The 21,058-nt window shown below is 46.3% G+C and overlaps 1 protein-coding gene across 1 annotated transcript in view; it reads left to right on the top strand.

Moving 5' to 3' along the window:
• QTGAL (queuosine-tRNA galactosyltransferase) overlaps nucleotides 1–21,058 on the top strand; it is a 405,856-nt gene that overhangs the window by 147,601 nt on the left and 237,197 nt on the right. Inside the window, exon 7 of the mRNA XM_089661795.1 lies at nucleotides 13,746–13,841. Within this exon, the coding sequence (XP_089517921.1) occupies nucleotides 13,746–13,841 (96 nt within the window). The remainder of the gene's footprint in view (nucleotides 1–13,745; nucleotides 13,842–21,058) is intronic.

The following is a 21,058-nucleotide window of genomic DNA, read 5'->3' as shown; positions in this document are numbered from 1 at the left end:
GTAAAAGAATGGGTCACTCACAGGAGCTCAGTGACACCAAGCGTGGTCCCGTGATAGGTGGCCATCTGTGCAATAAGTCCATCCGTGACATTTCCTGGCTACCTTAGATTGTACACCTCTTGAGGGTTAGGGACTGATGTGAATGTACAATATATATGTAAAGCGCTGCGTAAATTGATGGCGCTATATAAAATGAAATAAAATAAATAAATATTCTACGCTTGACTGTTAGTGGGATTATAACAAAGTGGAAGCAACTGGGAACAACAGCCACTCAGCCACCAAGTGGTAGGCCACGTCACATGACAGGGCGGGGTCAGCTCATGCTGAAGCGCACAGTGCGCAGAAGTCGCCAACTGTCTGCAGAGTCAATAGCGAAAGACCTCCAAACTTGGTGTGGCCTTCAGATGAGCCCAACAACAGTGTGTAGAGAGCTTCATGGAATGGGTTTCCATGGCCGAGCAGCTGCAATACAGTCATGGAGAAAGCCGACGATCTCCCCGCAGGATGGATGGGATCTGCGGATTGGGGAGGATAATGGATCGGATCCATCCTGCGGGGATCGTCGGCTTGCTTTACAACTTACCTTTTTGTGGAGCGGGTCCGGTGTCACTCCGCACCTGCCTCGGGACGCGCCTGGATCACATCAAAAACATGGATTTGGAGGCGGCTGAAAGCAATAGAAGGTTTTGGGTGTGTTGACCTCCGATTCGAGTTAATTCAGTAAAGTTCTTTAAAATGTTGCTGCTGGCCATCTGAAAATACTTGAGTTTTCAGCCGTGTCTGGTGTGAATGAGCCGGAGCTCACAGTGAATAGTCAGGTGCTACTATCCATTGTTACCTAGACAGGCCAACAGATTGGTAGTTCGTAAAAGCGATAGAGATCAATTCCTTTCCACCCATTTCATCTGGATCTTTTTGATGACTCTATTACACATTTGTCTAAATTATAGTCACTATACTTGTCAAGATCTTCTTTGCACAACATTGTGAGAATAGTGATTTAAATGCATTTTTGGCTTATGAGACACAATGGCAACACTTAGACAAAATTTATGGCACGGTGTGAGTCAGAATGTGCAGGTTGTTAAGGTGAACCTGACATCAGCATATACATTTTTCACAAAAAGTCATTAAAGTGATACTAAATGCTTGTTGTTTTTTTTTTGTTTCTTTGTTAAATAACAAACATGTCATACGTACCTGCTGTGTGCAGTGGTTTTGCATAGAGCAGCGCCGATCATCCTTTTCTTGGGTCCCCCCGCTGGGGTTTCTGGCTCCTTTCCCATGAGCAGTGCCCCCATAGCAAGCGACTTGCTATGGGGGTACTGGTGCGTGCTCACTTCCAAGCCCAGTTCTATGTATCCATAAGACACAGCGGTGCGTTGCTTGGCTCCACCCCCTCCCCCACTCCCTCCTTACTGGCTGTGATTGGCAGCAGTGGGAGCCAATGGCTGCTGTAGGAGGGAGAGACCCAGGAGAACCGGAGCAAAATTGGGCTCAGGTAAGTATTGAGTGGGCTGCTGCACACTGAAGGTTTTTTATATTTATGCATAGAATGCAAGAAGGTAAAAAGCCTTTAGAATCACTTTACGTACAACACTCCCAGTAATGTGTCAGTGGTTAGTCTTACTTATAGTCATAACCAAAAATACTGTCCCCCCCCCCCCCCCCGCATTTCTGTCAGATAATGCATTACTTCACCCAGAAAATTACAAATGTTTTGGCATTCTCATGTTTATTTTTTTTGTTTGTATTGGTATGGTACAAAAAGCCAAATCTGACACATTCCACACAAAACCTCAAAAATTCCGAAAATTGTTGCATTCCACGTCTCTGAGGCTCCTGTAATTTGTCATTAAACACACATATTAATTAACAGATTGTAATGTTCCTGTGTCCACTGTGCGAAACATTGTCAAGAAGTTTACAGCCCATGGCACTGTAGCTAATCTCCCTGGATGTGGACAAAAGAGAAAAATCGATCAATGATTGCAACGAAGGATTGTTTGAATGGAACCTCAATCAACGTCCAGACAAAGTCAAGCTGACCTTCAGGCACAGGGTACAACTGTGTCAGGTCACACTACATGAATGAAAAGGGACGCTCTGGTAGGAGACCCAGGAGGACCCCACTGCTGATACAGAAACATATTGGATGCCAGATTGGAGTTTGACAAAACTTACCTGAGGAAGCCAAAATCCTTTCGGGAGAATGTGCTGTGGACAGATGAAAGGAAATTCTAGCTTTTTGGTAAAGCCCATCATTCTACTGCTTTCAGAAAAAGCATTGAGGCTTTTAAAGGAAAGAATCCAGTCCCTCCAGTCACACATGGTGGGGGGTCACTGATGGTTTGGGGTTGCTTTGCTGCTTCAGGCACTGGATGTCTTGACCGTGTGCATGGCATTATGAAATCTGAAGACTACCAAAGAATTCTGGGGTGCAATATAGGGCCCGGTGTCAGAAAGTTGGGTCTCCATTTGAGGTCATGGGACTTCCAGCAGGACAATGACCCAAAGCACACGTCGCTAAGCCCCCAGAAATGGTTTCAGTTAAAGTGCTGGAGAGGACTGAACTGGCCAGCAATGAGTCCAGATCTCAGTCCCATAGAGCTCCTGTGGAGAGATCTCAGAACATCAGTTGGGAAAAGGAACCCTTCCAATCTGAGAGACCTGGAGCAGTTGGTGAAAGAAGAGCGATCCAATATTCCAGTAGAGCGGTGGAGGAACTCATTGATAATTACAGGAAGCCATTGATTTCAGTTATTTTTTTCCAAAGGTTGTGCTACCAAATATTAAATTGAGGGTGTCAGTATTTTTAGCCATGACTGTATTACCTCTCACAGAGATCACTGTATTCTCCTCACAATGTCTTCTTATCTGCCTTTCTATTCAGAAAGATAGCACCATCTTTGTTCAGGCATCATTCAGGGTCACTCGCTATCTACTTCCTGGACTACTGTGATACAGACCTGAAAATCCTGGTGCTTTTGCAGTTCTTGGCTGTATTTGCAAATGTCTACCACAGATCAGCCACTGCTGCAGCCTCTCACCTTGTAACAATGTTGCAGTCTGATCACTGGGGGAGGAAACTGAGGAAATGCTTCCTCCTGCCTGCAGCAGACTGATGAATCAACTTAGGCAAAGTGACTAAGTGCAGCTCAAGGACAGCTTTTTGATAAAAGGTGGAACTTTCCTGAAAAATGATACTGTTGCTGTGTATTGCGACATATCAGGAATTTGTTCATGCCATCTTGCAATTCAACTGAAATGTGCTAATTACTATGTTACTACGCTATGTTATGTCTTCATGTGATATGATACCATCTTCCAATACAAAGAGGCTCAGGTCACTGGATCCCTCGTAGACACTGTGCAGCATTGGGATGGCTTGGCTCCCTAACATCCTAATGACTCGTATATTGGAGCCTGGCCATGATATGGTTTAACCTCAGACTTTCCCTCAGATTAATGCGAGAAATGTGAATCTGCTTTGAAATTGATCCAGGCAGTGGTCCAGCTGCTGTTTACAGTCAGCCAATAGACTATGGCTGGGAGACGGCCAAGCCATCAACCCGCTCAGAATTATGTTCTATTCTAAGGCTTTCTAATGGATATTGCAATGTTTCCCCTTCCTATTATACCTTCTCTCTTTTTCCAGCGGTTCTCAGGTGTTGCATGTACATGCCCCCGTGTATCCTCCAAATATGTTGGCTTTGAATTTAAAGCAACAACTAATAAAACATGTTCTGAACTTTCCATACAGCCATATGGAGACTGAGCCAAGCCAGGACCTCCTCGCCCTGGAGAACTGCTTTTAAAACCTTTACATCTGAGAAGACACCCATTTGGGACTTTTTTTAAATTAAAGTTACTAACCGCTGGACCCTGCATTCACTATGTCCACTCTCCCTGAACCCCGCCTTTGCTATATCTGCTCTCCCTGGACCCCGCATTTGCTATATCCGCTCTCCCCGGACCCTGCATTCACTATATCCGCTCTCCCCGGACCCTGCATTCACTATATCCGCTCTCCCTGGACCCCGCATTTGCTATATCTGCTCTCCCTGGACCCTGCATTCACTATATCCGCTTTCCCCGGACCCCGCATTCACTATATCCGCTCTCCCCGGACCCCGCATTCACTATATCTGCTCTCCCTGGACCCCGCATTCACTATATCCGCTCTCCCCAGACCCCGCATTCACTATATCCGCTCTTCCCGGACCCCGCATTCACTATATCCGCTCTTCCCGGACCCCGCATTCACTATATTCGCTCTCCCTGGACCCCGCAGTTGCTATATCTGCTCTCCATGGACCCTGCATTCACTATATCTGCTCTCCCCGGACCCTGCATTCACTATTTCCGCTCTCCCCGGACCCCGCATTCACTATCTCCGCTCTCCCCGGACCCCGCATTCACTATATCTGCTCTCCCTGGACCCCGCATTCACTATATCCGCTCTCCCCGGACCCCTCATTCACTATATCCGCTCTCCCCGGACCCCTCATTCACTATATCCGCTCTCCCCGGACCCCTCATTCACTATATCCGCTCTCCCCGGACCCCTCATTCACTATATCCGCTCTCCCCGGACCCCGCATTCACTATATCTGGTCTCCCCGGTCCCTGCATTCACTATATCCGCTCTCCCCGGACCCCACATTCACTATATCTAGTCTCCCCGGACCCCGCATTCACTGTATCCGCTCTCCCCGGACCCCACATTCACTATATCTAGTCTCCCACAGTACACAGAACATGGAAATGCAATTAGTTTAGTAAATATAAACTGCTAAATACCTTTTCTCATCAGCATTATATAGCAGTCTTGTAACGTCTATCAGTGTCCAGCAGAGCATTAGTTAAAGCTTGTAGGAGGAGTTTTCATTCTCCCCTGATTGTCCTATGAGGCTGCATAACCCCTGACCCTCTGTCTGGACAGCGCTGATTTGCCCTGTACTGATCACATGCACTCTCCCAAGAAAAGAAAAATTCTATAGCAATGCACACAAAATGTGCAGCTTGCCCCGAAGGCTCTGTTCCATCAGCAGATGGATTGGGGACTGTAGAAGAAAGGGAGGATCAGAGAAGTCAGGATCAAACATCCTTTTTACACAATGCAGAGGATTAACCCCTTAAGTTCCACAGTGAATATAACAAGCATGCTTTACCGCATCTACAGGCTGATTTTACTATTGTGGGTTTGGTAACACTTTAAGAACTCCAGCACTCTACCTCAACATTTCTCATACTTTTTAACATGCAGGAACCTCCTTAACAAACTTTGAGGTTTCCAGGAACCCCTTCTAATAGTTATTATATCTACAACTCATGGTATATTATCATAATTATCATGGTAAATATCATGGTATATTATCATATCATAAGTTGTAGAAACAATAATATATAAAAGAATAGGAAATATGACATTTGTTTATATATTTTATACCCATGGCTGTTCTGTACAGCAAAATTAGTTTAGTAATAATAGTGAAATTTAACAAATAATAAGGACCAGAAAAGAATTTGACATTGAAAACTGTTTCCCTCAAATGGTGGTTAGTGGATCAATTGATTCAAGGGTTCAAATGCCCATTCACGGGCAGTGGAAATGTGCCATCTTACAATGGTGGTCAGAGGGTAGCTCATTAGACTGGTGGTCAGTAGGCAAGGCTAGACTAGAGGTCAGTGCAGAAGGCCCTCCTTATGTTAATGGTGGGTGAAGGACCCCTTATATTAGTGGTCCACGGACAAGGAACCCTTACATTGGTAGTCAGTGGAAAGAATCCTCCTTATTGTGGTGGTCAGTGGGAGAGGTGCCCCTTAGATTGGTGGGAAATTTAGAAAGAAACTGTTACACTGCTGGTCAATGGGAGAGGTGCCCCTTAGATTGGTGGGCCCCGCAGAAAGAACCTCTTACATTGGTGGTCAGTGGGAGAGGTGCCCTTTAGAGTGGTGGGCAATGCAGAAAGAACCTCTTAGACTGATCATCAGTGGGAGAGGTGCCCCTTAGATTGGTGGGCAATGCAGAAAGAATCTCTTACACTGGTGGTAAGTGGGAGAGGTGCCCCTTAGATTGGTGGGCAATGCAGAAAGAACCTCTTACACTGGTGCTCAGTGGGAGAGGTGCCCCTTAGATTGGTGGGCCCCGCAGAAAGAACCTCTTACACTGATGGTCAGTATGAGAGGTGCCTCTTAGATTGGTGGGCAATGCAGAGAGAACCTCTTACACTGATGGTCAGTGGGAGAGGTGCCCCTTAGAGTGGTGGGCAGTGCAGAGAGAACCTCTTACACTGGTGGTAAGTGGGACAGGTGCCCATTAGATTGGTGGGCAGTGCAGAAAGAACCTCTTACACTGATGCTCATTGGGAGAGGTGCCCCTTAGATTGGTGGGCCCCGCAGAAAGAACCTCTTACACTGATGGTCAGTGGGAGAGGTGCCCCTTAGAGTGGTGGGCAGTGCAGAAAGAACCTCTTACACTGGTGGTAAGTGGGGGAGGTGCCTCTTAGATTGGTGGGCAATGCAGAAAGAACCTCTTACACTGGTGGTAAGTGGGGGAGGTGCCTCTTAGATTGGTGGGCAATGCAGAAAGAACCTCTTACACTGGTCGTCAGTGGCAAGAATCCTCCTTACTGTGGCGGTCAGTGGGAGAGGTGCCCCTTAGACTAGTGGTCAGTGATGAAAGAGACTCTTACAATGGTAGTCATTGGGAGAAGGGCCTCAGTACACTTGGTGGCCAATGGGAATAATTCTCCTTACGTGGTGCTTATTGACAAGTATGTTTCCCTTACAGATAGCTAAAAAGGTCATTGGCGATAGTGGTTGCTTATCTGATAGACATTGCTTAGTGCCCAAGTAACTCCTAGCAGCCTTTTGATGGACCCTACAATTCCATGGAACCCTGGTTGAGACGGGCTTTTCTACATCATTCAGATTATCCATCATTGTGTACCTTGTTATTTCTTGTTAAACATTCGTACAAATTGAGGAGTATATTCTGGTATTTCGGCTCAGTTCTCTGTAGAAGGAGAAAGGTTTCCTAGAAATAGGAAGGAAGCTGACATTGACGTTAGGCAAGAGTTATGTTTTGCATTGGGTGTTCCCTGTTACTTTTGTATGGATATATACACCAAATATATATGTGGAACTGGCATCTTGAATGTTTTCTCAACCACAGAATTCAACTCCATTGGACAAAACCCCAAGAAAAATAGTAGGGTCCTATTCAGGACCCCCCTCAGCTCTAGGAATTCAACACAGATGGGCTGATTTAAGTTCTAATTGGCTATTCCAAAAATTTTGGCATTCAGTAAAATTGCCTCTGTGGCAGATATAACCACAGTAGATTTTTTTTTTTTTTGCTACATGAATGCAAAGATCTGTAATTATTGCTCATGTGTAATGAAACTCAGAAATATGGAGGCATGTGTTATGTACTAATGGTGTTGTTCTATGCATAGCAGAACAATACAAAGCAGTATGTCTCCCTAGTAAAACCCCCCCAGCACACAGTTAACCCTTTGATGGCCCCAGATGTTAACCCCTGCCTACCCAGTGCCATTAGTACAGTGTCAGTGCTTTTTATTAGCACTGATCACTGTATTGGTGTCATTGGGGATGTCAGTGGCAGTTAGTCAGTTTCCCGCCCCCCACCGTCAGAATACTCGCTGCAATCCCACTCTAAGTCGCTGATCGCCGCTATAACTTGTATAAAAAAAGAAAAAAATTCCAGTATCTATACCGCCATTTGTAAATGCTATAACTGTCACATAAACTGATTAATTTACACGTACTGGGATATTTTTTAGCAAAGACACAGAAGACATTGTGGCCTAAATTCATGACAACATTTGATTTTTTAAAATTTCTTTACTGGATATGTTTTATAGCAAACAGTTAAAAATATTGTTTGTTTTTTTTTTCAAAATTGTGTTTTTTTGTTTATAGCGCAAAAGATAGAAACCACACAGGCGATCAAATATCACCAAAAGAAAGCTCTATTACTGGGAACAAATTGACATAAATTTCATTTGGATGCAGCGTTGCATGACCGCGCAGTTGTCAGGTAAATTAACGCAGCGCTGTATCTCAAAAAATGTCCTGTTCAGGAAAGAGGGGGGAAATCCTCTGGAGGGCAAGTGGGCTCCATGTACACTAGCATTTTTTTAAGCTCCTAGAAGCTGTTATTAGCATTTTTATTTCTGCTCCTGGAAGCTAGTGTAATTCTGTGTCCATGCACACTACCTTAGGCTAGTAGCGTTTCTCCGGCTTCTGCATTTAGGAGCAGAAAACAAATTGTTTTTGTAGAGATTTTGGAAGCATTTTGCCAGTGGAAAAACAACTAAACGCTCCTAACAGTTTTTTTTTTCCCCTACATGTACTGTAATAATAAACTGCTAATGCTCCTAAATGCTTCTAAAATGCCAATAAAAAATGCTATTACCAGTGGTTTTTTTTCAACATTTTTTGAGTTTAAAAAAACCATTAGTGTCCATGGAGTCATAGGGTTTCTTTATTTTCATCTGGTGATCTGGCCAGTAAGTCTGTTATTTTTTCAACAGAACAAGCTCTCCTGAAAAATGTAACCGTTAAGAGGGTTGAAACAAACCATTTACCGCTGGCAGGGGTGCTTACAGTGATCAGCTTTTTTTTTTGTTCATGTAAAACCTCTATCCCAAAAGACAAAAAAAAAAAAACAGTTTCTGTAACTGATTATAAAGTGTTATCTGGAGTTTGGCTTCAATGTGTTAGTGTATCTAAATCTGCTAGTACATATAACACTCCCCTCCCCCCAGGACTGACCATGCTGCTGTCCAAAGGTGCCTCCTGTGCTCCTTCATGCAGATTGGGGGCACTCTAATACAGGAGGTGCGCTACTGGCCAGATCACCAGGTGAAAACAGAGGGGGGAAAAAAGCCTGAAAAGAAGAAAACTAATGCAGCCGCCACATCTAATGATTGGTAAGCTGCAATATAAAACAATTTTGGTTTTGGGTTTAATAGTGCTTTAAATTTGTATTTTAAATGATGGACACACACTCACCTATATTAGTGACAGGTCCCCTTTGATTGGACACATACGGTAAATACCTAACGCAGTCTCTTTTGTTGGATGGTTTCCAGGACAGATGCAGTAAGGCTCGTTCACACCAGCAATGTTGCGCAGCACAAAAACACGGCAATTTCTTCTATGCTCTATGGATTCTGTGGGTTTGATGGGTTGTATTTTTGAGTAATACGTTCTAACGTGCTGCAGAACCTAAGAAGTGCATTAAAGTTGGCGGGAAAAAAGCAAGCACTGCAGGGCCTTTTAACAACACATGGCAGCACACATTTGCAACACACAGAAGCACGTTTTATGCACACAAAACCGCACGCTGTATGGTGTGTGTGACGGGAGTGACTTTTGGGGGTGGGGGGGACCCTTATATCCTCTTCCCTAATTCTTATGTTTAACACACCCTGTGCCTGTTAAGAGGTACAGGGTGTGAATGGGAATGTATATTGTGTATTGGTGTGTTGTCCTCTGTTCTCTGCCAGGTGGCTGTCCATTGTCCTCTGCCATGTGCTGCATCCCATTGTTCTGTTTCTTGGTTGGGGGGGGGGGGAGTGTTTCCTGTAGCCCTTCTCACTGATGGGGTGGGCTGGTGATGTGTTTCCTGTAGCCCTTTTCCACTGATGGGGTAGGCTGGTGATGTGTTTCCTGTAGCCCTTCCCACTGATGGCGTGGGCTGGTGATGTGTTTCCTGTAGCCCTTTCCACTGATGGGGCGGGCTGATGATGTGTTTTCTGTCCCTGGTTGTGTTTCCCCGCCCTGTGTATATATCTTGTGTGTGTGTAAGAATAAAGGAGTTGACTTCCTGTCTTAAGAAGAGTCGGGTGCTGTCTATTTCCTGCATGATCAGCAGGTGGTGTCCGGGGATCTGTGTTCGGACAGGGAAGCCTCAGTATAACGGAAAATACCCAAGTGCGGTCTGGGGTCCGGTTCCGTTACAGTGTGAATGAGCCCTAAATTATGAGATGTGACCATTTCATTCCCAGAATGCCCGCTGCATACGGTGGCCATATGGTGACGAGTCACACAGCCATTTGCACTTGAGCATGTTCTGTCAATGTTATAAATTGCATTCTCCTGGGTCACAGACCAGTGGACTAGTAGAAAAAATAACACGTGTGTGCGTTGCGCTGTTGGCAGGAAATTAGTGACAGGAATATGGAGCAGCGGATTAACATCAAATTTTCCATAAAAATTGGCAAAAGTGGGAGTAAAACCTTAGCTCTGTTACAACAGGTTTGTGGTGAACATTCAATGAAGAAGTCAGTGTTTTTCAATGGCGTAGGCGGTTTAAGGTGGGGCAGAAAGATTTCCACGATGACGCAAGAAACGGGCAGCCAAAAACGCAAAAGACGGATGCAAATGTGAAAAAGGAAAAGGTTACGGGAATCTGTTCGGAGAAAAAGACCAGAACTCTGGTCTGACAAGTTAATTCTGCACCACAACAATGCTCCTGCACAAGATGCATCAAGTGCCCCTGGCCCAGAGATCCATTCTGAAACTAAACCAACCAACTTATTCCCCTGACTTAGCACCCAGCAACTTGTGTTTTCAAAATTAAAAAAATATGACATTCCGGACATCCAGCTTGACACGACAAAGACACTGCGCTGCAAATTCCAGGGATGTTTCCAGCAGTGGCACAATCGTCTAGAAAAGTGCGTCACTTCACAATGTTACAAATGGATTCTCCATCATGACAATGCTCCTGCACATGATGTGTTAAGTGTTCCTGGCCCAGAGATCCTTTCCAAAAGTGGACCAACCACCTTATTCCCCTGACTTAGCGCCCAGCAACTTGTGTTTCCAAGATTAAGAAATATGACATTCCGGACATCCAGCGCGACACGACAAAGATACTGTGCAGCGAATTCCACGGATGTTTCCAGCAGTGGCGCAATCATCTGGAAAAGTGTGTCACTTCACAATGTTACAAGTGGATTCTCCACCACGACAATGCTCCTGCACATGATGTGTTAAGTGTTCCTGGCCCAGAGATCCTTTCCAAAACTGGACCAACCACCTTATTCCACTGACTTAGCACCCAGCAACTTGTGTTTCCAAAATTTAAAAATGCCTTAAAAGGACACAGATTTGATAACATTGTGAACATCCGGCGCTCCGTAACAAAGATACTGCGCACAAAACGATTTCATGAATGTTTCCGACAGTGGCGTCACTTCACAAAGGGGATACTTTGAAGGTGACAACAGCTGCTAGTTTATAGGTGAGCAAACTTTATTTGAAGTCCATTCCGGGAATTAGATGGTCACACTTGGTACTGTAGTGTCTGTAACACTGGCCGGGCGTTCACTGTGTATTCAAGTTGAAACGGATTTACTTGTGCTCCGCTCTCTGTGATTGGATACTCTCCCTCTTAACTGCACCAATCTGTGGGATGTTTTTTCAAAGGCTCATCTTACCTTACCTCAAAAGCATCAGCTAATGGGGGGTTATTAGTTCCTAAGATGAGGACCACCTCTGTGGCTGCATTACACACTCTGACAGCCTCCCCGGGGGATACTCGCAGAGCCGCGTCAGCGCTTTTAAATATTATTGCAACACTTTTGTAATTTCCCGTGTGTCATGAGGACGTCTTCGTCTTGTGTAGAAATGTGTTTTTGAGTGTTGGGTCATAAGGTTGAAGCTATGTTGGTGGCAGTGATGAAACTTCAATAAGAACAATTAAAAAAAAACAAAAAAAAAACCTGATTTAAAGCAGAACTCCGGGATAAGTAGATATTCTCCAAACCCATTGGTCATGGGTCTTCTTCTTGAATCTCAGGGTGTTTTTTGTACTTCTTCCAGATCTGTGCAGTCATCCAGTGTAAGACTTCCTGTAATAAAGACCACTCACTGCTGCACCCTCTCCTTGTGCAGGGGAACTGGTCTTGTCTCCGCCCCCCTCCTGTAGTTTTCTCCATGCAGCCTCTAGTGGGTGAAGCCTACTGGGCCCCTCCCACAGTTCTTCCACCTCTCCTTGTGTAGGGTGGCTAGTCTTGTCTCCACCCCCTCCTGTAGTTTTCTCCATGCAGCCTCTAGTGGGTGAAGCCTACTGGGCCTCTCCCACAGTTCTTCCCCCTTTCCTTTTGCAGGGGGACTGGTCTTGTTTCTGCCCCCCTCCTGTAGTTTTCTCCATGCAGCCTCTAGTGGATGACGCCTACTGGGCCCCTCCCACAGTTCTTCCACCTCTCCTTGTGTAGGGTGGCTAGTCTTGTCTCCACCCCCTTCTGTAGTTTTCTCCATGCAGCCTCTAGTGGATGAAGCCTACTGGGCCCCTCCCACAGTTCTTCCCCCTCTCCTTGTGTAGGGTGGCTAGTCTTGTCTCCACCCCCTCCTGTAGTTTTCTGCAGGCAGCCTGTAGTAGATGGGACCTACTGGGCCCCTCCCACAGCCCTTCCCTCTCTCCTTCTGCAGGGTGACTCCGCCCCCTCCTGTAGTTTTCTGCAGGCGGCCTGTAGTGGGTGGAGCTTTCTAGGCCCCTCCCATAGCTCTGCATTCTGCACAGGCTATGTACAGCACGGTGATGATGTCACTGCTTTTACAAAGTATTATCTGGGTTTGTAAAGGCTTTTTGTGCACACATATTGGATTTATATCCTTGGCTATTAAGGAATATATTTAAATGAAAGGTTTTTTTGCTTGGAATTTAACTTTAACCACTTCCCGACCATCCTATAGCAGAACTACTGCTACAGGGTGGCAGGGCTGCACAAAATCACATGTATGACGATCACCGGGTCCCGGCTGGAGATTCCCCGCCGGTGATTGGTGAGGAACACTGACAGGGCAGAGGTCTGTATGTAAACAATACAGATCTCTCCCCTGTCAGCACCAGCATGCTGCTTTGTATGGCTCTGCATAGGCACTGGGGGGGGGGATGCTATCTACCCATCAGCACCCTGTACCTGAGGAGCAGATCCCAGCAGAACCCCTGGGGACCTATCATGGAACCCTGGTTGAAAAACCCTGTTCTAGAGGGATCTCACAGGTATGGTATGTGTAACGGAACCGACCCAGTCTGCACTTGGGTACTTCCGTTAGACTACCGCTTCCCCGTCCGAACACTGACCACAGACACCACAGCAGACCATACAAGACTAGATGACACCAGACTTGAAATAAACCAGGAAATAGACTACTTTATTTGACCACAGATACAAGATATATACACTCAGGGGACAATCCCCCCTCCCTGCATAATGACACAGGGCGGGGCAATCTACATTTAGTAACCAGAGACACACCAACAGTCCCATCAGGAGGGAGGGCTGCTGGAGACACCCCCCCCCCCACAAGCCAATACCCATAAACACATACATCCCATAATAGTTTGCTCCCTATCAAGGCACACAATAGAACAATGGGATGCAACCACATGACATTAAACAATCAACAACCCCCCCACCCCAATATAAGGGCAGATCACCCTGTACCCCTTACAGGCACAGGGTGACTTACACATAAGAGGGATATGGGGAGCTGAGACAGGGGTCTCCCCACCTCTCCAAAGTAAGCTGTGTTCCATGGGCTCCCCACCCAAAATGATTCCCGTCACAGTATGTACATTGGTCCAAGCTGAAACAATGTAGCAATATGCCAAACCTGGAATTCTTTTTTAATTGTTTGTATCCCCGGGGCATTCTTTGTTCTCTGATATCTTTGTGTTGTCTTTTTTAATAAAGATTGTCGGATGTCAGGTGAGGCGGGATCCAGTAGAGGCGACAGAACGATACACCCGATGGATCAACAGCCTGACTCCCGAGCAGCTCCTGACACAGGTGAGACATCTGAAATGCGTTTTATTGTCCTCCGGGCTGAAGGAATCTAGTGTGAGCCCCGGATAGAGACACGCGCCTTAGAGTGATGCCCAGCCAAGTTCATGAGCGCTCCCTGCATCCTCTGAGCTCACACAGCCACAGCTGCTGCCTCTATTGCAAAACTGCAAATCTAAAATAGCTCCTCGCTTTGGATGTTTTGTGTGTTTCCTCTGTAGAGAAAGACATTCTGGTATTTTGTGTAACGCACTATGTATTGTTGTTGTTGTTTTTTGTTTTTTTGCAAGCTGCATGTGATTCATTTTAAATCGGCACAATAGGAGAATTTGGCTATCAATGGTCATCTGGCTATGTATGTGCCATTTTTGGTTGCTTATGAATCCTGATTTCCATTAAATAACAGCCTTTCTGTACTAAGCGGTCCTGTCAGGGATCCAGGTATGACCAGAGATGTGTGGACTGACACAGGGAAACAGCAGGCTTCAGAAATGATTAAATAATAATAATATTTATTATGAGCTGCACAAAATAAACAAACAGTGCAAAACAAAACAAACATTAAACTAATAGGTAGAGGTGCAGTCAGGGCTGGAGAGGTGGAGTGGTCAGGCAGGCCGGGTCAGGAACAATCAGGCAGAAAGGTACAACGGGAGCAGGCAGAAGAATGGTCAGGGATAGCGGGGGTCAGTGCAGGCGGAGTTCTATCACAGTCAGAGTCAAGCGGGAGAGTTGAGCAGGCAGGAGACAGGATACTGGAAACAGGGCACATGGGAAACAAACACCAAGACACTGACTGCAGATCTGGCCATTCCTTAAATACACCTCCTGCAATCAGCCTCAGGTGATGGCTGATTGCATGAGTGAGCTTCTGGTTGCTGAGAGCACCCGCTGGCCAGCCCTGGTACTGCAGCCCACAAGGCAGGTGAGTCCCACCACCATTGGCGAGTCCATTCCTGACAGGTCCATTCCAGTTTAGTTCGCTACATCTCAGGGATATTTATGGTTCCCATTCTGAGCTAGATATGAGCAGAGGTCAGTTTAAAGGGGAACTCCAGGATGAGCAAGTGTCATTTAAATAAATCCGTTGTGTGTTCTTCTGGAATCTCGGTGAGCTGTGTGTATTTCTTCCAGATCTGCGCAGTCATTCAGTGTGAGATTTCCTGTAATACAGACCACTCACTGCTGCTCTCTCTCCTTGTGCAGGGGGACTGGTCTTGTCTCCGCCCCTCCTGTAGATTTCTGCAGGACAGCCTGTAGTGGGTGAAGCCTACCAAAATCTAGGGAGCTGGGCCTCTCCCACAACTCTGCTCTCTCTCTTTGTGTAGGGTGAATGGTTTTGTCTCCACCCCCTCCTGTGGTTATCTGTAGACAGCCTGTAGTGGGTGGAGCCTGTTGGGCCCCTCCCACAGCTCTGCTCTCTCTCTTTGTGTAGGGTGATTGATTTTGTCTCCACCCCCTCCTGTAGGTATCTGCAGGCAGCCTGTAGTGGGTGGAGCCTGCTGGGCCCCTCCCACAGCTCTGCTTTCTCTCTTTGTGTAGGGTGATTGATTTTGTCTCCACCCCCTCCTGTAGTTATCTGTAGACAGCCTGTAGTGGGTGGAGCATGCTGGGCCCCTCCCACCGCTCTGCTCTCTCTCCTTGCACAGGGTAACTGGTCTTGTCTCTGCCCTCCTGTGGTTTTTTGCAAGCATCCTGTAATGGGTGGAGCCTGCTGGGCCCCTCTCACAGTTTTGCGCACTCTCCTTGTGCAGGGTGACTGGTCTTGTCTCCGTCCCATCCTGTACTTTTCTGCAGGCAGCCTGTGGTGGGTGGAGCCTGATGGGCCCCTCCCACAGCTCTGCTCAGGCTATGTACTAAATTCACAACAGTAAAATCAGTCTGTATATGCAGTAAAGAATGCTTGTTATACTCATTGTGGAACCTCAGGGGTTAATCCTCCGCATTTGTAAAAGCTGTTTGATCCTGTCTTCTCTGATCCTCCCCTCTTCTACTGTCCCCAGTCCATCTGCTGATAAAACAGAGCCTTTGGGGGTGAGCTCCACATGCTCAGTTTGGTGTGCATTGCTAGAGAGTTTTTTTTCTTGGGAGAGTGCATGTGATCAGCACAGGGCCAATCAGCACTGTCCAGTCATGCAGTGTCATAGGACAATCAGGGGGAAATGAAAACTCCTCCTACAAGCTTTAACCAATGCTCTGCTGGACACTGATAGAAGTCACAAAGTTGTTATATACTGCTGATGAGAAAAGGTATTTAGCAGTTTATATTTCCTAAAATAATTGCATTTCCATGTTGTGTGTACTGTGGGAGACCAGATATAGTGAATGCGGGGTCCGCGGAGAGCAGATATAGCGAATGGGGGGTCGGGGGAGAGCGGATATAGCGAGTGCAGGGTCCGGGGAGAGAGGATATAGTGAATGCGGGGTCCGGGGAGAGCGGATATAGTGAATGCGGGGTCCGGGGAAAGCGGATATAGTGAGTGCAGAGTCCGGGGAGAGCGGATATAGTGAATGTGGGGTCCGGGGAGACCGGATATAGTGAATGCAGGGTCCGGGGAGAGCGGATATAGTGAATGCGGGGTCCTGGGAGAGTGGATATAGTGAATGCGGGGTCCGGGGAAAGCGGATATAGTGAATGCGGGGTCCGGGGAGAACGGATATAGTGAATGCGGGGTCCGGGGAGACCAGATATAGTGAATGCAGGGTCCTGGGAGAGCGGATATAGTGAATGCGGGGTCCTGGGAGAGTGGATATAGTGAATGCGGGGTCCGGGGAAAGCGGATATAGTGAATGCGGGGTCCGGGGAGAACGGATATAGTGAATGCGGGGTCCGGGGAGAGCGGATATAGTGAATGCGGGGTCCGGGGAGACCAGATATAGTGAGTGCAGGGTGGTCTGGAGAGAGCGGATATAGTGAATGCAGAGTCCGGAGAGAGCGGATATAGTGAATGCGGGGTCCGGGGAGAGTGGATATAGTGAATGAGGGGTCTGGGGAGAGTGGATATAGTGAATGCAGGGTCCGGGGAGAGCGTATATAGTGAATGCGGGGTCCGGGGAGAGTGTGTATAGTGAATGCGGGGTCCGGGGAGACCGGATATAGTGAATGCGGGGTCCAGGGAGAGCAGATATAATGAATGCAGGGTCCGGGGAGACCAGATATAGTGAATGCAGGGTCTGTGGAGAGCAGATATAGTGAATGCAGGGTCCCGGGAGAGCAGATATAGTGAATGCAGGGTCCGGGGAGACCAGATATAGTGAATGCAGGGTCCCGGGAGAGCAGATATAGTGAATGCGGGGTCCCGGGAGAGCAGATATAGTGAATGCGGGGTCCGGGGAGACCAGATATAGTGAATGCAGGGTCCCGGGAGAGCAGATATAGTGAATGCAGGGTCCCGGGAGAGCAGATATAGTGAATGCAGGGTCCCGGGAGAGCAGATATAGTGAATGCGGGGTCCGGGGAGACCAGATATAGTGAATGCAGGGTCCCGGGAGAGCAGATATAGTGAATGCGGGGTCCGGGGAGACCAGATATAGTGAATGCAGGGTCCCGGGAGAGCAGATATAGTGAATGCAGGGTCTTCGGGTTAGTATCACTCCAATTTATGTGCATTTCCTTAGCCACACTCATAAAACACAGTGTATTTTCTGCCTATTCCTGTACTGAATTTGTCATCTTTATCCACCAAAGTCATTCTGAGTCCAGTACATGCAATCCTACCTATCAGTAAGAGGCCGCTCCAATCCCCGTTAAACAGTGCCAGGATTAAGTGTTGCAGGTTATGGACAGGTGCAGTTTTCGCGCTCCGGCTCCGGCCCTTTGAAGCTGCTGCTGGTAAGTCTTAAAACTTTTTCAGCCCTTAGCAGGAAAAGGATCCGAGCATGTGTTCCCATCACTCTGCAAGAAGAATTGTTAATAAGACCGATCGGCCCATTAAGACGTTGAGAATTGATTGAAATGACAGATCCTGGAACGGCAGGAGATTTTAGAAGGGTAGGTAGACAGACCATGTCAGATTTTTTTTTTTTTATTCTTTTAAAAGATGAAAGACATTTATCCGGTCAGTCGTGGATTATTAGTGGAGCCCTTGTGCAAGGGGTAAGGTTACCTCATCCCGAATTTCTGTACATGCTGGATGAAAATGGAGCCACATGAGAAACCTATAGCAGTATACTGTAGATAAAAATGGCCTGTACAACTTTCAAAGGCACAAAAAAATGGCAACCGTCCCAACCTATAACCAGCCTTAGCAGTAAGGTGCACATGGAAGGGCAATGCACATCCCAAACAAACAAAGGATTTCCCAGCAACACTTACCAGCCCGCCTGCAAAACAACTAATGTGTGTAACAGTTTGCATTAAAAACAGAGGGTTTTGTTTGCACACATTTGCAAATACATGTGTAATCCACAGTCCCACGTCAAGGGTCCTCTGTATACGGTGGATTGAACTCTAAAAGTTCCAAAGCCTCCATAGTAGGAGCACATGTATCAATGGATAGGTTAAGGGCCGGTGTTCCTGGAGGAGCCCATCCCTCCTTAAAGGTACAGGGACACACGAGACGCCCAGCTATACCAAAATGACAGCAAAGGCATCCAGTGCGTCCCTGCGTCCAAATTAGCAAACTACACAAAAAATGGCAACCATCCCAACCTATAACCAGCCTAAGCAGTAAGGTACACATGGAAGGGCAATGCACATCCCAAACAAACAAAGGAGTTCCCAGCAACACTTACCAGCCAGCCTGCAAAACAACCAATGTGGCCCTGTCTAACAGTTTGCGTTAAAAACAGAGGGTTTTGTTTGCACACATTTGCAAATACATGCGTAAGCCACAGTCCTCGGTATACTGTGGACCTAACTAACATTTCTAGAGCCTCCATAGTAGGAGCACATGTATCAATGGATAGGTTAAGGGCAGGTGTGCCTGAGGAAGCCCATCCCTCCTTAAAGGTACAGGGACGCACGTGACGCCCAGCTATACCAAAATGACAGCAAAGGCATCCAGTGCGCCCCTGCTTCCAAATTAGCTAACTACACAAAAAATGGCAACCGTCCCAACCTATAACCAGCCTAAGCAGTAAGGTACACATGGAAGGGCAATGCACATCGCAAACAAAGGATTTCCCAGCAACACATACCAGCCAGCCTGCAAAACAACCAATGTTGCCCTGTCTAACAGTTTGCATTAAAAGCAGAGGGTTTTGTTTGCACACATTTGCAAAAGACTGCGGGACCGTGGCATACACATGTATTTGCAAATATGTGCAAACAAAACCCTCTACTTTTAATGCAAACTGTTAGACAGGGCCACATTGGTTGTTTTGCAGGCTGGCTGGTAAGTGTTGCTGGGAAATCCTGTTTTTTTTTTTTTTTTTTTACAACTGTCAAAGGGGTCTCCTAAACCTTTTGTGGGCCCTCAGGTTCTGGGAAAACCATATGAGTTATGCTTTACGGCTACATTATTGTTAAAGTGAGCAAAATTAAGACTTTTTATTACATGCGTTTATATAGCGCTGAAAGTTTACGCAATGCTCTACATACTGTACATACGCATCAGTCCCTGCCCTCAAGGAGCTTACAATCTATCTTACATTCATACTGTACATACGAAGTGCAACAATTTGATTCCCTAAATGAACCATAAAAAGCCAGGAACTCGAACACTTAACACATGATGTGCAGGAGCATTGTCGTGGTCGAGAATCCACTTGTCTGGCAGAGTTCCGGTCTTTTCCTCTAAACAGATTCCCGTAACCTTTTCATTTTCCACATTTGCGTCCATCCTTTGCATTTTCGGTTGCCCCTTTCTTGCATCATTGTGGACATCTTCCCGCCCCTCCTTCAACCGTCTTTGCCATTCAAAAACACTTGATTTCTTCATGGAATGTTCACCATAAGCCTGGCGGCAGAGCTAAGGTTTCACTCCCATGCTTGCCGGTTTTCACGCAAAATTCGATGTTAATCTGCTGCTCCAGATTCCTGTCACTCATTTTCTGCAAACAGCGCAACGCACACACGTGTTATTTCTTCTACTACTGCTTAAAGATTGAGTCCTCTGGTCTGTGAGCCAGGAGAGTGCAAGTAACACACCTCCTGTATTAGCGTGCCTCTGGATGAAGGAGCACAGGGGGCACCTTTGGACAGCATTATTGTTATTCTGAGGGAAAGGGAGTGGGATGTACTAGCAGATTTAGATACATTAACAAACGGATGCCAATCCAGCTCACACTTTGTAAGCAGTTACAGTAATCAGTTTTTGTCCTTTTGGGATAAAGGTTTTACATAGATAAAAGCTGATGACTGTAAGCACCCCTGTCAGTGGTAAACTAAATGATAAATCTGTAGGACAGCTTGTTTCTGTTGAAAAACCGCAGACTTACTGGCTGGATCACAAGGTGGAAATAAAGGAAAGAAACCTTAAAAATAATGCAGCCATCACATCTAAGAAATGGTAAGCTGCAATATAATAAATGTTTGCTTTTGGGTTTAATACCGGTTTACATATACATGCATGGCAACTAAATATAAGTCTTCTATGAACATGGGAATTTACTAATATTGGAGAGTGCAAAATCTGGTGCAGCTGTGCATGGTAGCCAATCAACTTGTAACTACAGTTTGTTCAATAAAGCTTTGACCAAAAAAACCTGGAAGCTGATTGTCTCCCATGCAGAGCTGCACCAGATTTTGCACTCTCCAGTTTTAGTAAATCAACCCCTATATGACTTTTATAGAGGAGCTCCATTCAAAATGAAAAATAAAAAAAAAGTCAGCAGCTACAAAATCAGTGACGTCAATGACGTCATCGCGGCTCGGCCATTCAACCTGCCGCAGCCTGCAACCCAAGAAGGAAGACCGGGTGAAGATGGAAGCCCTGTCAGTGGTGACAGCACGCCGCTAGAGGGCTTCGTTCTAAGGTAAGTCTTTCATAATGCGCTAGTATGGATGCATACTACCACAATGTGAAATTGCCTTGCAGGGGCTTTTTTTTTTTTTTTTTTAAAGCGGCAGTTTACCACCGCTTTAAAAAAATAATTTTTGTGAAAAGCATGCATAGTCTCTATTTACAAATCTGCACCCCGGCCTCTCCCTCTGATGGAACACTCCTATATCTAAGTGCTGGGAGACTGCCATGCCTGTAATTTGCTGTAATTGGGGCGGGTGCTAAGAATCTTGCTGCCTGAAGACCAGACCTTTGTACTCTTCTCCCCGCCTGACATCT

The sequence above is a fragment of the Staurois parvus genome, unplaced genomic scaffold (assembly GCF_062004578.1).
Source record: "Staurois parvus isolate SC_StPar_1 unplaced genomic scaffold, SC_StPar_1.0 ptg001387l, whole genome shotgun sequence".
Classification (NCBI taxonomy): domain Eukaryota; kingdom Metazoa; phylum Chordata; class Amphibia; order Anura; family Ranidae; genus Staurois; species Staurois parvus.
The sequence above is the reverse complement of the archived record's forward strand: the minus strand, read 5'-3'. Positions and strand labels throughout refer to the sequence as shown.